Source organism: Hippoglossus stenolepis, chromosome 11 (genome assembly GCF_022539355.2).
Source record: "Hippoglossus stenolepis isolate QCI-W04-F060 chromosome 11, HSTE1.2, whole genome shotgun sequence".
In the NCBI taxonomy this organism is placed as follows: domain Eukaryota; kingdom Metazoa; phylum Chordata; class Actinopteri; order Pleuronectiformes; family Pleuronectidae; genus Hippoglossus; species Hippoglossus stenolepis.
Window position 1 is genome coordinate 13984121 of NC_061493.1, and position 12810 is coordinate 13996930.

The 12810-nt window shown below is 46.1% G+C and overlaps 2 protein-coding genes across 7 annotated transcripts in view; one reads left to right on the top strand and one right to left on the bottom strand.

Annotated features, from left to right (window-relative positions):
* The first annotated feature begins 10 nt into the window (after positions 1-10).
* On the top strand, positions 11-6557 carry fam131aa (family with sequence similarity 131 member Aa). 3 transcript variants are annotated; one of them, XM_035169230.2, is made up of 5 exons: positions 11-1033; positions 4143-4254; positions 4349-4531; positions 5314-5451; positions 5597-6557. In XM_035169230.2, exons 2-5 carry the CDS (start codon positions 4164-4166, stop codon positions 6136-6138), a joined length of 954 nt encoding a protein of 317 aa, XP_035025121.1. In that variant the 5' UTR covers positions 11-1033; positions 4143-4163; the 3' UTR covers positions 6139-6557. The 3 variants fall into 3 exon arrangements, with proteins under 3 accessions (XP_035025121.1, XP_035025120.1, XP_035025122.1); XM_035169229.2 differs by lacking the exon at positions 11-1033 and adding an exon at positions 3194-3370; XM_035169231.2 differs by lacking the exon at positions 11-1033 and adding an exon at positions 3352-3488.
* An 81-nt stretch (positions 6558-6638) lies between these two features.
* Positions 6639-12810, bottom strand: part of clcn2a (chloride channel, voltage-sensitive 2a) — a 35284-nt gene continuing 29112 nt past the window's right edge. For 2 of the 4 annotated variants that reach the window (XM_047342141.1, XM_047342140.1), the window contains exons 18-25: positions 12250-12467; positions 11793-11904; positions 11672-11718; positions 11154-11216; positions 10571-10609; positions 10334-10438; positions 9942-10028; positions 6639-9828 (exon numbers count right to left, since the gene is read on the bottom strand). In XM_047342141.1, coding sequence (XP_047198097.1) covers positions 9313-9828; positions 9942-10028; positions 10334-10438; positions 10571-10609; positions 11154-11216; positions 11672-11718; positions 11793-11904; positions 12250-12467 — 1187 coding nt within the window. In that variant the 3' untranslated portion in view covers positions 6639-9312. Of the gene's footprint in view, positions 9829-9941; positions 10029-10333; positions 10439-10570; positions 10610-11153; positions 11217-11671; positions 11719-11792; positions 11905-12234; positions 12468-12810 lie in introns of all 4 variants that reach the window. The other 2 variants (XM_035169226.2, XM_047342139.1) reach the window with 1 other exon arrangement.

Here is a 12810-nt window from a genome sequence, read left to right on the forward strand (position 1 = left end):
TCCGGACAAAGTGGCAGATCTAATAAACATTTTTTCACTTTCTTTAACTTACTAACTCTTACTGTTTTTCTACAACTCGTGTGTAGGGGACTGACGTGTGACAAGTGTGCATTGTGCAATTTGGTGCTGACCTAGAAAACAAAATGCTTTCTACCATCCTTTTTTATATAGAAATACATCCCACGTGAACGAAATATCAAATTCGTCAAAGAAGAATTCCTTTGAGAAAAGAATCCCTCGTCTTTCCACTTGGCACAGGTGCCTGTTTGAGTCCCACACTCGAACCACACGTACACACAGTGGATTTGGTGGCTTCAGCGGCCCCTGTAGGTCTGGTGCCCCAGGGCTGCTGTTTGCACGTGTCTCTATGCACCCTGCAGGCGGGGGCCAGGGGGATCCCTCACAAGTGAGTGGGCGGATGACATTTAAAGAAACTGCAAATATCTCCAGATGTCCTGCGGAGGCCATGTCTGGATACGGCTGCACTGACTGTGGGACATATAATTGGCCCCTCTTTGTAAATTGTGGCCCCTGATGCAGAAAAAAAAAAAAACCTGGATCCCGCCACTGACTGCAAGTTTTGAAATCAGACATTCAGATTTCTTTCTGCAGACCACAGCAGATGATGAGCCGCCCTGCATGCGTCCTGTTTAATGTGTTTCCAAATATCTGCTGATGAGGATGAATAAAATCAAATATGACGTGTAGGAGCTGCAGTGTTTTCTCAGAGCAGCGGGTCAGTGTGATCTAGATGTTGACTGCAGGAGGAGGAGGAGGAGATGTGGTGACACCGCCTCACGTTGATGACGCGCGCCATCGGGAGACATTTGGACAGAGCCTGTGCGCAACCCGCATACGCCGAGCAACAAATGGTGCGTCTGTGCCGGGGATGTGATGCTGGAGTCCGGAGGATGTGATGGACGCTGAGGCGGCACCGCAGAGCCCGCAGCAGGAGGACGAGCCGCGCTGTGTCATCTGTTGATCGGATTGGAGAACGAACAAAGCGCATGAGCCGCCGCGGTCCCGCTTACAGGTAGGTGCCGCGCGTGATCGGGCTGCAGCCGCGGGTGCATGTGGAGGGAAAAGACGTGTGGGGGCGTGGGCGTGCACTGTTGTGTCGTGCGTGAGGTTGAGCGGATGCAGGAGATGCAGACTTCCACAGGTTGCCAGGAGACGCGCTGCTGCATCGTGCGTTATTCTCCCCGCGGTAATAACTGCAGCCCGCAGGCCTTTACCCTTCAAAGGCCTGGATGAGGTGTCATTCAACCGCTAATGGTGCTTCAGTGCTTCGTTTCCATAAAAACAGCAGCAACTCATCCCAACAGCTCTGAAGCTCCATCCATCATTCATACATCAATCCATCCATATATCCATACATCCATACATCCATACATCCCATGTGTGAGGCTCCGGCTGCCAACACACTGGCTCAACTCGCTCCCACTTGTTGGTCCTGCAAGGTGAAGGTCTCATCCTCACAGCTGCAGCTCTGGTGATGTCATAGGAGGAGGCATCACTCTAGTCAGACATGTTCAGTAACATCATGTTAGCCTCGGCGGAGAGTGGACCACGGCCAATAGACACAAGAACCAGGGGCCATAAAGGGGCCTCTATTTACACAGAGGGGCCAATTATGTGTCAAACATGCATGCTCCATTCCTGATTCAGTACGGGGCCCATTGTTTACTATTAGCTCTGTAGCTTTGAGCAAAGCCACACATCATTGAATATATGTATTAAATTGTTTCTTGTTCAAGCTCATTGTTTGCATCCAAAAAGCTCAGAAAATAACAATTCTTCATAAACGGACATATTTATTGTTAGTGTTGTTAATAAGAGACTGTTTATAAAAAATTTTTAAAAAAATGAGTGACAGTACAGGGGCACTTCAGGAGCCAATCAGATTTCAGCGGGGGGCCAGTGCCCCCCAGGTCCGGCCCTGGATCTGCCCCTGACTGGTGACCTGACTTTATACATTTGTTTACATGTCGCCTTTTTTTGCAGAACATTTTTATGTATAATGAAATAACCTATCATTTGAATCATTTGTGACTTACTGTATATACTGTATACTGAACATTGGTTCCACCCTGGGCGGGTCCCCTACTACAGAATAGAGGACACAGAAAGATAAAGTTAGGCAAGTCCACGATGCTGCTGCTGCTGCTGCCTGACCCAAAAGGCGACCACCTGTGGAGCTGCGGTCAGTGTGTCAAGGCTCCACTTGCTCAACACGTGTTGCTCTCATCATGTGTTTAGCATGAGTGACATCTGTGCAGCTCTCAGGCGTGTCCTGCAGCTCTGAAGCTCTCCTCTCCGACGGAGCGGCACAAAAATTCTGCTCACGCCTTCACATCGCTGCCTCCCAGGTCCTCTACCTGCAGGTTTTTGCCTCCGACACACATTCACTGTCACTTTTGACTTTCATCGTAAGCCTTTCACCACAGGAGCCTCTTCTCTCTCAGCTGCTTCGGGAGCAAATCTGCTTAAGGATATCCGTCAAGTCGTGCACGTGCTCGGAGTTGTGTACAGGCAACATGTACCGTCCTTGTTGTAAGGCTCACCTGCCCTAACAACAAGAGGTATTTCAAAAGAGCCCGATCGATATGAATGTACCGATATTGAGAAGTTAAAGATTTCCGTTACCGAAATATAGATTTTAAATCAATCATTCGTAAGAAGTTATCAAACCTTTATGAGACAGAAAGGTAATTGAGGCTTGATATGTCACAGTTTAACCATAACATGTATTATAAATAACTATGAATAAAAAGGAAACACTAATTCTACGTAAAATACAAACATATAAATGTGCGTAATTGTTTAATACATTGTTTATTCTGTAAAATAAAACGCTGATACTGAAATGCGTGTCACATTGGCTGATACATATCGGTCAGGCCCTTATTTCAGGCCCCTCTCATGAACTACTGGCACAGATTCCCCCAAAACCACGAGATCTGCCGTGTGTGGTCATATGTGCATTTGATTTGAAAGAGCAGTTAGTTTAGTTAGGCAGCGCTAACACTTTTAATGGGGATCAGCAGCTTTGGGGTGAGGCAGTTCAGGCTCGAGCTGCTTAGCAGGAGCTGGTCACTCGCCATGTGTTTGCCCGGTTGCATTGAGAACGCCACCACTGCCCTCGTCACCTTCAACCCCCCGATCATTTTAACTGGTTTCACCGGCTTACCGTGGCTTTAGCATCTGTGCAGTAAATTTAGGGCATAGCTGTTTGTTTGTATGCCCGGTGGTTTAAACCGGTAAACCGAAGCTAGGACTGTCAGTTGTGTTGGTGCAGCGTTCTGCGTCTTCCACGATGAGGCTGAGGTCCAGGAGTAGAGGAAGAAGGGAGAGACAGAGGGAGGACGAGGTAGGACAGAGTCTGTTTGGAATGATCTGTTCTCCGGAGCTACTTCAGAATTATTCCTCGTCATTGGTGACTAACCCTCCTCAAGCAGTTCTATGCCACAGACGGTCACTTTTTTTTTGTAAGTGTGCACAGCTTTTTATAAACAGTCAATGGTGCAGAGTGAAGTTCGAAAACTTTGTGTTCATCCTACCGGGTTTATCTGCAGTGGAGATTTTATCGTCTGTGTTTTTCATAAAATGAAACAGATGGTTATTACTGTTCATGTGTGTGGCTTCTATGTAAGTTTAAATTTTAACTGAGCTGGTGTTATTTTTCATACATTAGTTGTTGGCTTTTTCAGATGTCTGCAAAGCAAGCACACATTCTTCAGACCCAAGTTCAAAACCTTTCAAAATAAAAGCTCTATAACTCAGCTCGACATAAATCATGGCAGCAACAAACAAAAAAAAGCCTTTAATTAGTAAAGAGGAATTGGAGATCAGCACCCGCTTGAATGTCTGCGTCAGTATGATATGGTGAAATAAAAAAGAAATTATCAAAGTGGCCTGGTTAGCAGCTAGATACAGTATACCTGTATATGAGTTTCAGATTTGTATTTAGACGGAAAGGCTATTAGAATTTTTCTCACAAAAAAAGGGGACAAAGTAAATATTGCCAAAACTAAAATGACTGGGTAGCTGTAGAACTGACACAATCACAAACCGACATTAAACAAAGCTTTTCTACTTTCATGCACTGGCTGCAAACGCCTAAAATCAAATCTTTCTTGCAGGTGAAATTTGAGGAGAGTGAAATGATCCCAAAGTCCGGAAAATCTCCAGCAGACTCTCGGAAAAGTGTCGGCATCCATGAGTTCGCAGCCCTCGCCAGATCCTCCTTAAATGGTGACAACCTTTTTTTTTTTTAACACAAATGTCTGAAATTCTTTTGACTTTCCAACTTCTGTCGTCCACTTCTGTGTCTCTGTGCCGCCTCCAGGCATCTCGCAGGCAGTGAGGGACCATGTGACGAAGCCCACCTCCCTGGCTCAGGGCCGGGTTGCCCACCTCATAGAGTGGAAAGGTTGGCCCAAACCCGCAGACCCCCCACCGGCCGCCCACTCCCAGTTCAGCTCCTATTGCCATCTGACTGAAGGAGAGAAGGAGGCCCGGTTTGCTGCAGGTATTTACCCAAGTGACCTTTACCGACCCTCAGCCAAGGATATGTTCCTCGTTCTCTTCATGGGGCGAGATACAAGTGCGGTGCATCTACAGCCGGGGTCTGTGCAGGACGTACATGTGCGGGCATGTGTGTCGTACTCAGCTTGGTTTAGCCCCAGCATCATCTTCAGCTCCCACCTTCTGTCACGCGACTAATCCTCTGAAACTCCTGTCCGTCAACGCCCCGCCCCGCCCCCTGCGCTGTCTCCTGGGTGACGGCTCTTCTTGGCAGCAGATGGTGGCCTATTAGACAATCTCCCAAAACACTTCACTGCCCACCAATGGTTGCAGCTCCTGTTGTTCTGCTGTGACTCATCGTCTCTGGCGCCAGTGACATCGGCGTGGTTTGATCAAGGGAGAGGGAGGGAGAGTGTGTGTGTGGGGGTACACATTATGACGTCTGTATCTTTTTATTCTCAAACCCTCATCGACTCAGAAATGAAGACACGTTTTCTTTTTTCTTTTTTTTCGCTCAGTTTGAGTCACTTTTCAAGCAAAAAAAAAGTGTATAACTATAAATCAAGTTGGCAGTAATAACTCCAGCCTGGTTTGATGTAAATATAATGTATTTGCAAAACCACTGGAAAAATCTCCTCTGATATATTCAATCACAAGTGTCTTCTTCATTTCAAACCATTAACCGTGTTTCTGTGATGTTCACATGAGAAGTTATAGTGCATAAAATAGAGGTATGTAAAAATCTGGTAGAAGCATCTGCATTAATTGAACGCATGTTTCCCTCAGGCGTGGCGGAGCAGTTTGCCATCGCTGAGGCCAAGCTGCGAGCTTGGGCCTCTATGGACGACGACGACGAGGAAGACTCCAATGATGAAGACTCCCCCAGCGACGGACAGACTCACACCTTCTTCTTCCAGAGCTCAGGTATCCGCAGTCGCCTACGTTTTGCTCATTTCACTCATCGTCTTCATTTTGTTCGCCATCACTGACAAAACGCCTCCTCTTCCCACCCCTTCTCCCAAACATCCATCCATCTCCCAGGTGTTCTGACTCTTTGCTCCTCCCTCAGACGCCACCACGTCCAATCCTATTACCGCAGCCCCACGCCAGCCTGAGGGGGGCAGCAGTGAGGCGCCGCCCTCCGACAGTCCCCTGGGCTCCAGCAGCAGCGGCAGCCTGCTCTCTGGTCGGCCTGGATCTCACAATGACCCACATTCATCCCAGACCAACTCACCCACTTTACCCAGTGACCGCATGACTCCGTTCCTGGAGGAAGAGGAGCGGCCGGGTGGTCACGGGAAGCAGCTGGCTCCTTCGCAGGAGCAGCACAGTGAGGTCTGCATCCACAACAAGCCAGAGTGGAGGCCTCGGGGCCGGAGTGGCAGGTTCGACTCCTGCTACTCCACCTCGTACTCAGAGTCTCCTGGAGAGGAGGACGAAGAGGACGAGGACGAGGAGGGCAGCGTGTTCCACGAGGCGCGGGTGTGGCACTGCAGCCCGAGGAGCTTCTTCTCGGACCGGGCCTCCTCTGGGGTGGCCTCGTTTGATGAGGAGGAGGAGGAGAGGGATGACGTAGAGGAGAAAAAGGAAGAAAAAGAGTATTATATGTGATGTGTTGTCCATCTTTATGTCTCTTTGAGTCCGTGTTGATTCTGGATATGACATCATCTATTCTGCTTTCTCTGTAAACCTCTCACCACCTCCTCTTCCTCCTCTTCCTCCTCCTCTCCCTCCTCCACTCACTGCCTTCTGTCTTGGCCTCCGGGCCTCTCATGTACTGATCTCGCTCAACCGTTTATCGCTGCTGTGAACATCAAAGTTTATCAGAGAGGTCGAACCAGAATGTAAAGCTGTTGTTCAAACTGAGTTTTGTAGATTTTATTGTGAAGAGTCATGTGTTGCTATTGCATTTTCTATGGATATTTTGTAGTGTTGTTTTATTCTGGGTCATGCTGTGTCATGTGGGTCGGGCTACGTTTGATACTGAATGTCTGATTGTCCTGCGTAAAAACATATACATATATATATATATATATATATATATAAATAAATATAAATGATTCTTTTTGACAGAAAATTATTTGCCCCCCCTCTCCCACAAACACAAATGATTTAATCTCTTAAAGGGTGTTTTTTCTTTCAATTTAATCATCGACTCATGTACAAAAAAAACAATTTCATGTTCTCTGAAAAGTAACAATGGCTGTTGGAATTTCAAATGCATAATTCTCCTCTGTACAGAGCGTGTATGTAGCTCTCATCCGTGTATTTTCATATGTACAAAGCATATACAGGCCAGTGCCATATAAAGGGAGATACTACAGACTTATTGCTTAACTAGATACGCTGCAAATGCGCTTATACACTCTCTACATTGAACTCCTTATACGTTGTCTTATAAGACGAGCACTACTTCACATTCCATATGCAAACGAAAGAAAGTTAAGACGTTAATAGAATCGTTGCACAAACACAGACAAAGAAAATATGAGCCCGAGTCGGGATGTTGCCACGCAAGATTTAAAATATGGCTCGAAATCATCGCGTGAAGCTAAAACCCATTTGAAGGTCGTGGCACGGACTCACACACGCACAACAGTTTTTGGACTTGTGCTTCGTACAACAGTTACGTTTCTCATCACTGCTTCAGAGGCCAGGCGGAATTTAATTTCTCATAAAGATATGTGTCACATATCAAGGTGGTAAATATCTACAGGCCGCATACAGTACATGTGTGCATATAAGTGTGTGTGTGTGTGTGTGTGTGTGTGTGTGCGCGCTCTGTACAACAGCCAGTAGCTTCCTGTCACAAGGAGCTCAACAGTTGTTCCTTTATCATGCTAGAAACACGTTAAATTCATGTAGCGATTACGTGTGGGCTGTTCAGTTGACTGGCGGTCTACATGTGCCCTTAGTGAACCAGCCCCTAATGTGCAGTAAATTATATTCATGGTAATTACAATGTGCTTTAGCTTTAATCGGAGCCCTGAACCAAGCAGGGGGGACCTTTGGAAGCAGCTGCCTTTGTCGTCATGTGAACAGATCCTGGCCAATGGTGGATTTTTGGGGCTGATATCTTAAACTGCTTTCAGACACTGAACTCAGGATAATCTCCTGACATTCTCCGGAGGGGCTGTATGAGAGAATGTCAGAGTCAGAGTGAGCGGCTCCAGATTTTCTTGGTGTCCAAATGAGCCGACGTAAGAACAGAGCAAGAGATGCTCTCGAGGATTCAACGCGAAACGAGTGGGCATTTTCATGTCACCGGTGTCGATGTGCTGTAAACAAAAACACATGACGTCTTGTGTCTGCCGCCCCTCGCCTGAGTGGAGAAAGTCCGGACCCAGTTGTGCTGACGTTCTCCGGAGTTCATGTCTGAAAACGGCTAGATATTAAAACAAACTGCTATAGATGCCGTGACGTTGTAACTGCAGTGTTGCAAACTAACTAGCGATGACACTGTTGCTTTTACAGTATTATTATTCCTGTATATATATATATATATTAACATTATTGGCCAACAACCCTATGGTGTATCAGTCCAGTGCTGTGAATAGGCAGACGTATATATTCATACCATCATGTGCTCATTAAGATCGTTTTCCACGTCTTTTTTCTTCTGTGCTTTCTCCTCTTTGCTCCCGTTTATCGCTCGCCGCTATTTGCATGTGACCTATGTCATGTGACTCATGTCATGTGTTAAAGGAACTTTGTTTGTTTAGACTCCAATGATGAGTCGGGACCAGATTTGAGCATGGCAAGGAAGGTGTCTCTCTCTCTCTCTCTCTCTCTCTCTCACACTCACACACACACACAAAGAGTAAAAAGATGAACCTGGGAATATTCCATATTTCTTATTGTCATCACTCCGACGAAAAGACCAAACTAGTATTTTTCTGTGTAACCAAATATAGTTTATGTAGTAAATAACATAAATTATACTTCTATAAATAGAGTTCTGTTGTTGTCCAAAAATGATTAAAAACACATTCAAATCATAAACACAACATTGCACCTTCCACATGATACATGACTGTATATAATGACAGACGACATGACAGCTCCTCCTCAAAAGTGAAGCCAAAGTGTCTTGATCGCCCCCTGGTGCCTGGCTGCTTTATAGGTCATAATCCTCGCCTCCTCCATGTTTACCTAAGCCAAGGAGGTTTCACTGAGCAGATTTCCAGGAAACTTGGTGGAGGGATGGGACATAAGCCGAGACAGAACTGGTTAAATATCGGTGCGGATCCAGACAATAGGGCAAGTTTACTTTAAGGGGATTGTTGGGCCTCGGTGGATGTATGCGCTCTACTGAGGGCCATTCTAGTAGTGGATGGGACATGGCCAGCCACCAAGGGTGATGAAGATAATTTGGTTTCACTTTTGGGGAGCAGTCATGTCGTCCATCTTTATTTACAGTCTATAGTTTGTTCGGAGAGGATAAAGGCAACAGAGGTCTGGTAGGATCCCTCCTCTCTGACTCCACATCGTCGGATTGTTTCAATTTCAAAACGTGTTCCAAACGACGCGGACTCATGTCGTGTAAAAAAATAATCAGTGCAGGCCTACAAAAGTATTGTTTTTGGTCTTCTCACAGGATTTGTGGACGGTAAAGAAATATAGACTAAAACCAGATTTAGCATTTAAACAGGCATCTGCACAAACACAAAACTCACTCACGCCACAACGTTAGAATCGCAGGTATCAAGGCTGGACTTGTCGGTGAGTGTGACCTCTACAAACATAAGAAACGTCAACATTCATGAGACGACAGGACGGATTAGATCATTCTGACAGATCCTCCTTGTGGGCGGGGCTACTCTCTCCCTCAAGTTCTGATTGGTCCATGTTCGGAGATGGCGGGTCATGTTGTTGCTCTGTTTCGTCCGGCTCAGGAGTGTGGGTGGGCGGGTCATAGTCACAGGCAAGCTCTGATTCCTCAGTGTGGGAGGGGCTGCAGTCAAAAGTGAACTCTGATTGGTCCTCTGTGAATGAGGGACTCTCCTGGAGCACCAACTCTGACGACTGGTTTGTAAGGTCGCCGGGACTGGTTTCAAACTGCAAATTGGTTTGGTCTGAGAAGTTGACGGGGATCTCGTTGTACTGGAGATCGGGTTGGTCCACAGCTTCAGGGGGGTTGGGTTCCCGGGGCAACGAGAGCCCCCTGTGGCGGATGCACAGCTTGTGTAGTTCAGTTACCTCAGATACGTTTGTGCTGTTCCCGCTGTCACGGAAACTGGCCAACGGAGGGCGCACTTTCACTCCAGTCACTGTCACTGAGCCCTCGATGGCCTTACGCAACTGGAGCGCCAACGGCGGTGGCAGAGAAAGGGAAGAGGGAGAGAGAGGAGGAGGTTTAATCATCGTGTACAGAAAATAAGATCTGAACAACTGAAGGAAATACACATGCTTACCTCTTTGAGAGAGACCACTCCAACCAGACGTCCCATGCTGGTCACATAGGCGTGATCCAGACCCAGCAGAGAGAAGATGGTGTGAGTCTGTGGTGGAGGAGAGATGGGTTGTTACCTGGTTACAGACTCATATACAGAGGGGCTTTATTTACATAAAGGGGGGGGGGGAGTCAATGTGAAGGGAAACACTGTGCAATTTGGCTGGAAAGAAAAGAAACAAAAAGTAATTGTAATTTCAGTAATTTGGCTGATATGGTTTAGCCTTATCCCATCATTAGTCAAAGCACTGAAACCACAGTTAAGAAACACAGACACTTTTTTATTAGGCCAAAATAAAAACATTCTGAGAGTTTAGTTTTCAGTGTTCTCAGTGCTCTTTGTTTTCATGTTACCTTATGCAGAGATGTTTGCTCCACCAGCTGGAAGGGAGCAGGATCAATCTTGCAGTTTTTGAAATCCACCGCTTCATCGAGCTGCTGCTCCTCCCACTCTGCTATCTGAAACGAGGAGAACAACGAGACACTGAAAACTTCAACACTGTTCATTTGAAAACTCAATTTTGTGTGTATGTATATATATATATATATATATATATATTCACATATATATGTGTGTGTTTTAAGTCTCACCTCTGTTAGAGTCATACAATCTTCTACTTCAGTTGAGTCCTAAAAGAACATACCATTATGTTCATTAACTACAGTATATCAACCACAGACTGTTTATAAAGATGGATGACACTTTTCCACTTCCTCCCAATATCGCAGTAGCGATCAGGGGATGGAGCCACAGCATCGAAGGCCCATGATACATGCACGGTCGACCAATGGTGAGCCAATCTCGACTGTCAATTTTTTATAGTATCAAATATCTAACTCAAATTAATTGACGTGAACTTTGACTTTTTAGTTCAGTCCATGTCCCATCCACTAACATGGATGAGGCAGGATTTATGGCCTACACTGCAGCCAGCCACTAGATGGCGATTGAGACACTTTGTCTTCACTTTTGGGAAGCTGTCATGTTGTCTATATTTATATAGTCTAAAGGGAAGATCTGTTAGTATGTGCAGAACGTTAAAATAAAGCAATAAAGCAATCTTTGATTGGTGCACCACAAACATTTAGGTCCAGCACTCACTACGTGTGTGTGTGTGTGTGTCGCAAGGCAACGGTTACCAAGCAACAGTTTCCAGGCGGCAGACAATCTTACCGCCATGGAGATCCTCACTCGTTTGGGCTTCCTCTTCTCAGGAGGAGCTGGCCCAACCGGGCTCTTCCAGTCAGGGAGAAAAGGCATCAACACAGCACGTTAACACAACATCAGTGACACCGGACAGTTTTACACCTTTAACTTGGTGCCACCACAACACTGGATCCCAGTCGGACTTCCAGTGGGAGAAGTCTCTGGGACATGAGCACAATGTTGCCGAGAGCGACACATGAATAGACAGGAAATCTGCACAAGAAGCCCAATGCTAATGCAACATTGGCTGACAGATCAAATATTGAAGGATTCTTGTAAAGTAGTTTTAACCCCCATGTTTTCCCTTAAATATCGTCTATGGGCTCATTCTATTCAACAGTGGCTGTTCAAAGACCCCAGCATGGAAAACCCTGCCGCCTGTGGGTGGATCCTGCCGCAGCACTTACCCTTGAATACAATACATGACACACTTGCACTTTTTATATGCTTGTGAAGCTATATGCTTCTCTCGCTCTTGTGCTCACCTCCAGCAGCTCCTTGTCTTGGTCCGCACAGGAGAGCGTCTGAGAACCTGGGAGAGAAAACAACAGTCAGTCTTTATTCAGTTTGTTCCTCTATGTGTCCTACTGTGTGTAAAGTACGTACTATTTGGCGTCTCTGTGTCACTGATGGCAGACACAGTTTTCAAGGCAGATTTCAGAGGAAGCTGAATATTGGAAGCCACTGGGCTGAAGGAGGAAGACTCCTCTGTGGAGATCTACATGGAAAATATATTACAGAAGAAGACACACACACATAGAAAGAATACAGATAACACGGAAGAGACAAATACAAAACATGCACATAAACAAACAGGACAGCACAGGTAAGGGCACAGACGACAGAGACACAGAAGACGTGTGTTAATGTAAAGTAGAAATGAGGGACATTTATTCAGTTTATAAACACTTACCACAACAGCCGTCCAAAACCTCCATCTGTGCCCTTACCTACTACTACATGCTTCACACATGCTGTGTCCACTTTTTCTCTATCGCTACAACCTTATCGCTACAGCCCAGCCCTGGCGCCCCCGGACGCCTCACACCTGTTGGATGCTCACCAGGAAGCGGACCCCTTGGCGAGCGCTGCCCGACGAGTTGACGTGGGTGCAGGGTGAGCTGGGGGTGCTGTCAGTTGTCAGGCTGGGCAGGTGATCGTGTGTGCCGTTGTCCTGGGCCAGCTCGTGGAGGTACTCCAGCCTCCGCTGGCGTCCCAGCTGAAGCGAGAGCAGAGACTGGAGCTGCAGTCGCTCAATGGAGCCCAGCAGGATCATGGATTCTGAAGGAGAAGGAAAGAAAGAGAGAGAGTGATATAAATTATGTTAAGATAAAAGTTAAACTGAAATCTCCGTCCTGCAGTTATATGCATTTATACATATTTTTTTCCAGATTCAGATGACTAAATCTAAATTCATTTAAAACTTTTCAGTCGTACAATAAACTTGTGATAAAATGGCTCCAATGTAAGTAAAACCTGAGGTGTATTTTAAAAATACACCTCAGGTTTTAAATACAAATTACAGCCATATTGTATGTAATTGTTGAATAATCTTATAATAACCACAGACATGACTATGCTGCTGTAACAGCCCCTGCTCCTCTGGTCTCAGGTTTTCCTGGCT

Excerpts from the sequence above, each read along its gene's own strand:
- fam131aa (XM_035169229.2), top strand. The coding sequence starts at position 3,317 with ATGAGGCTGAGGTCCAGGAGTAGAGGAAGAAGGGAGAGACAGAGGGAG. Across the intron at positions 4,255-4,348 it reads CGCCAGATCCTCCTTAAATG|GCATCTCGCAGGCAGTGAGG; the intron begins GTGACAACCTTT and ends TGCCGCCTCCAG. Across the intron at positions 4,532-5,313 it reads GGAGGCCCGGTTTGCTGCAG|GCGTGGCGGAGCAGTTTGCC; the intron begins GTATTTACCCAA and ends TGTTTCCCTCAG.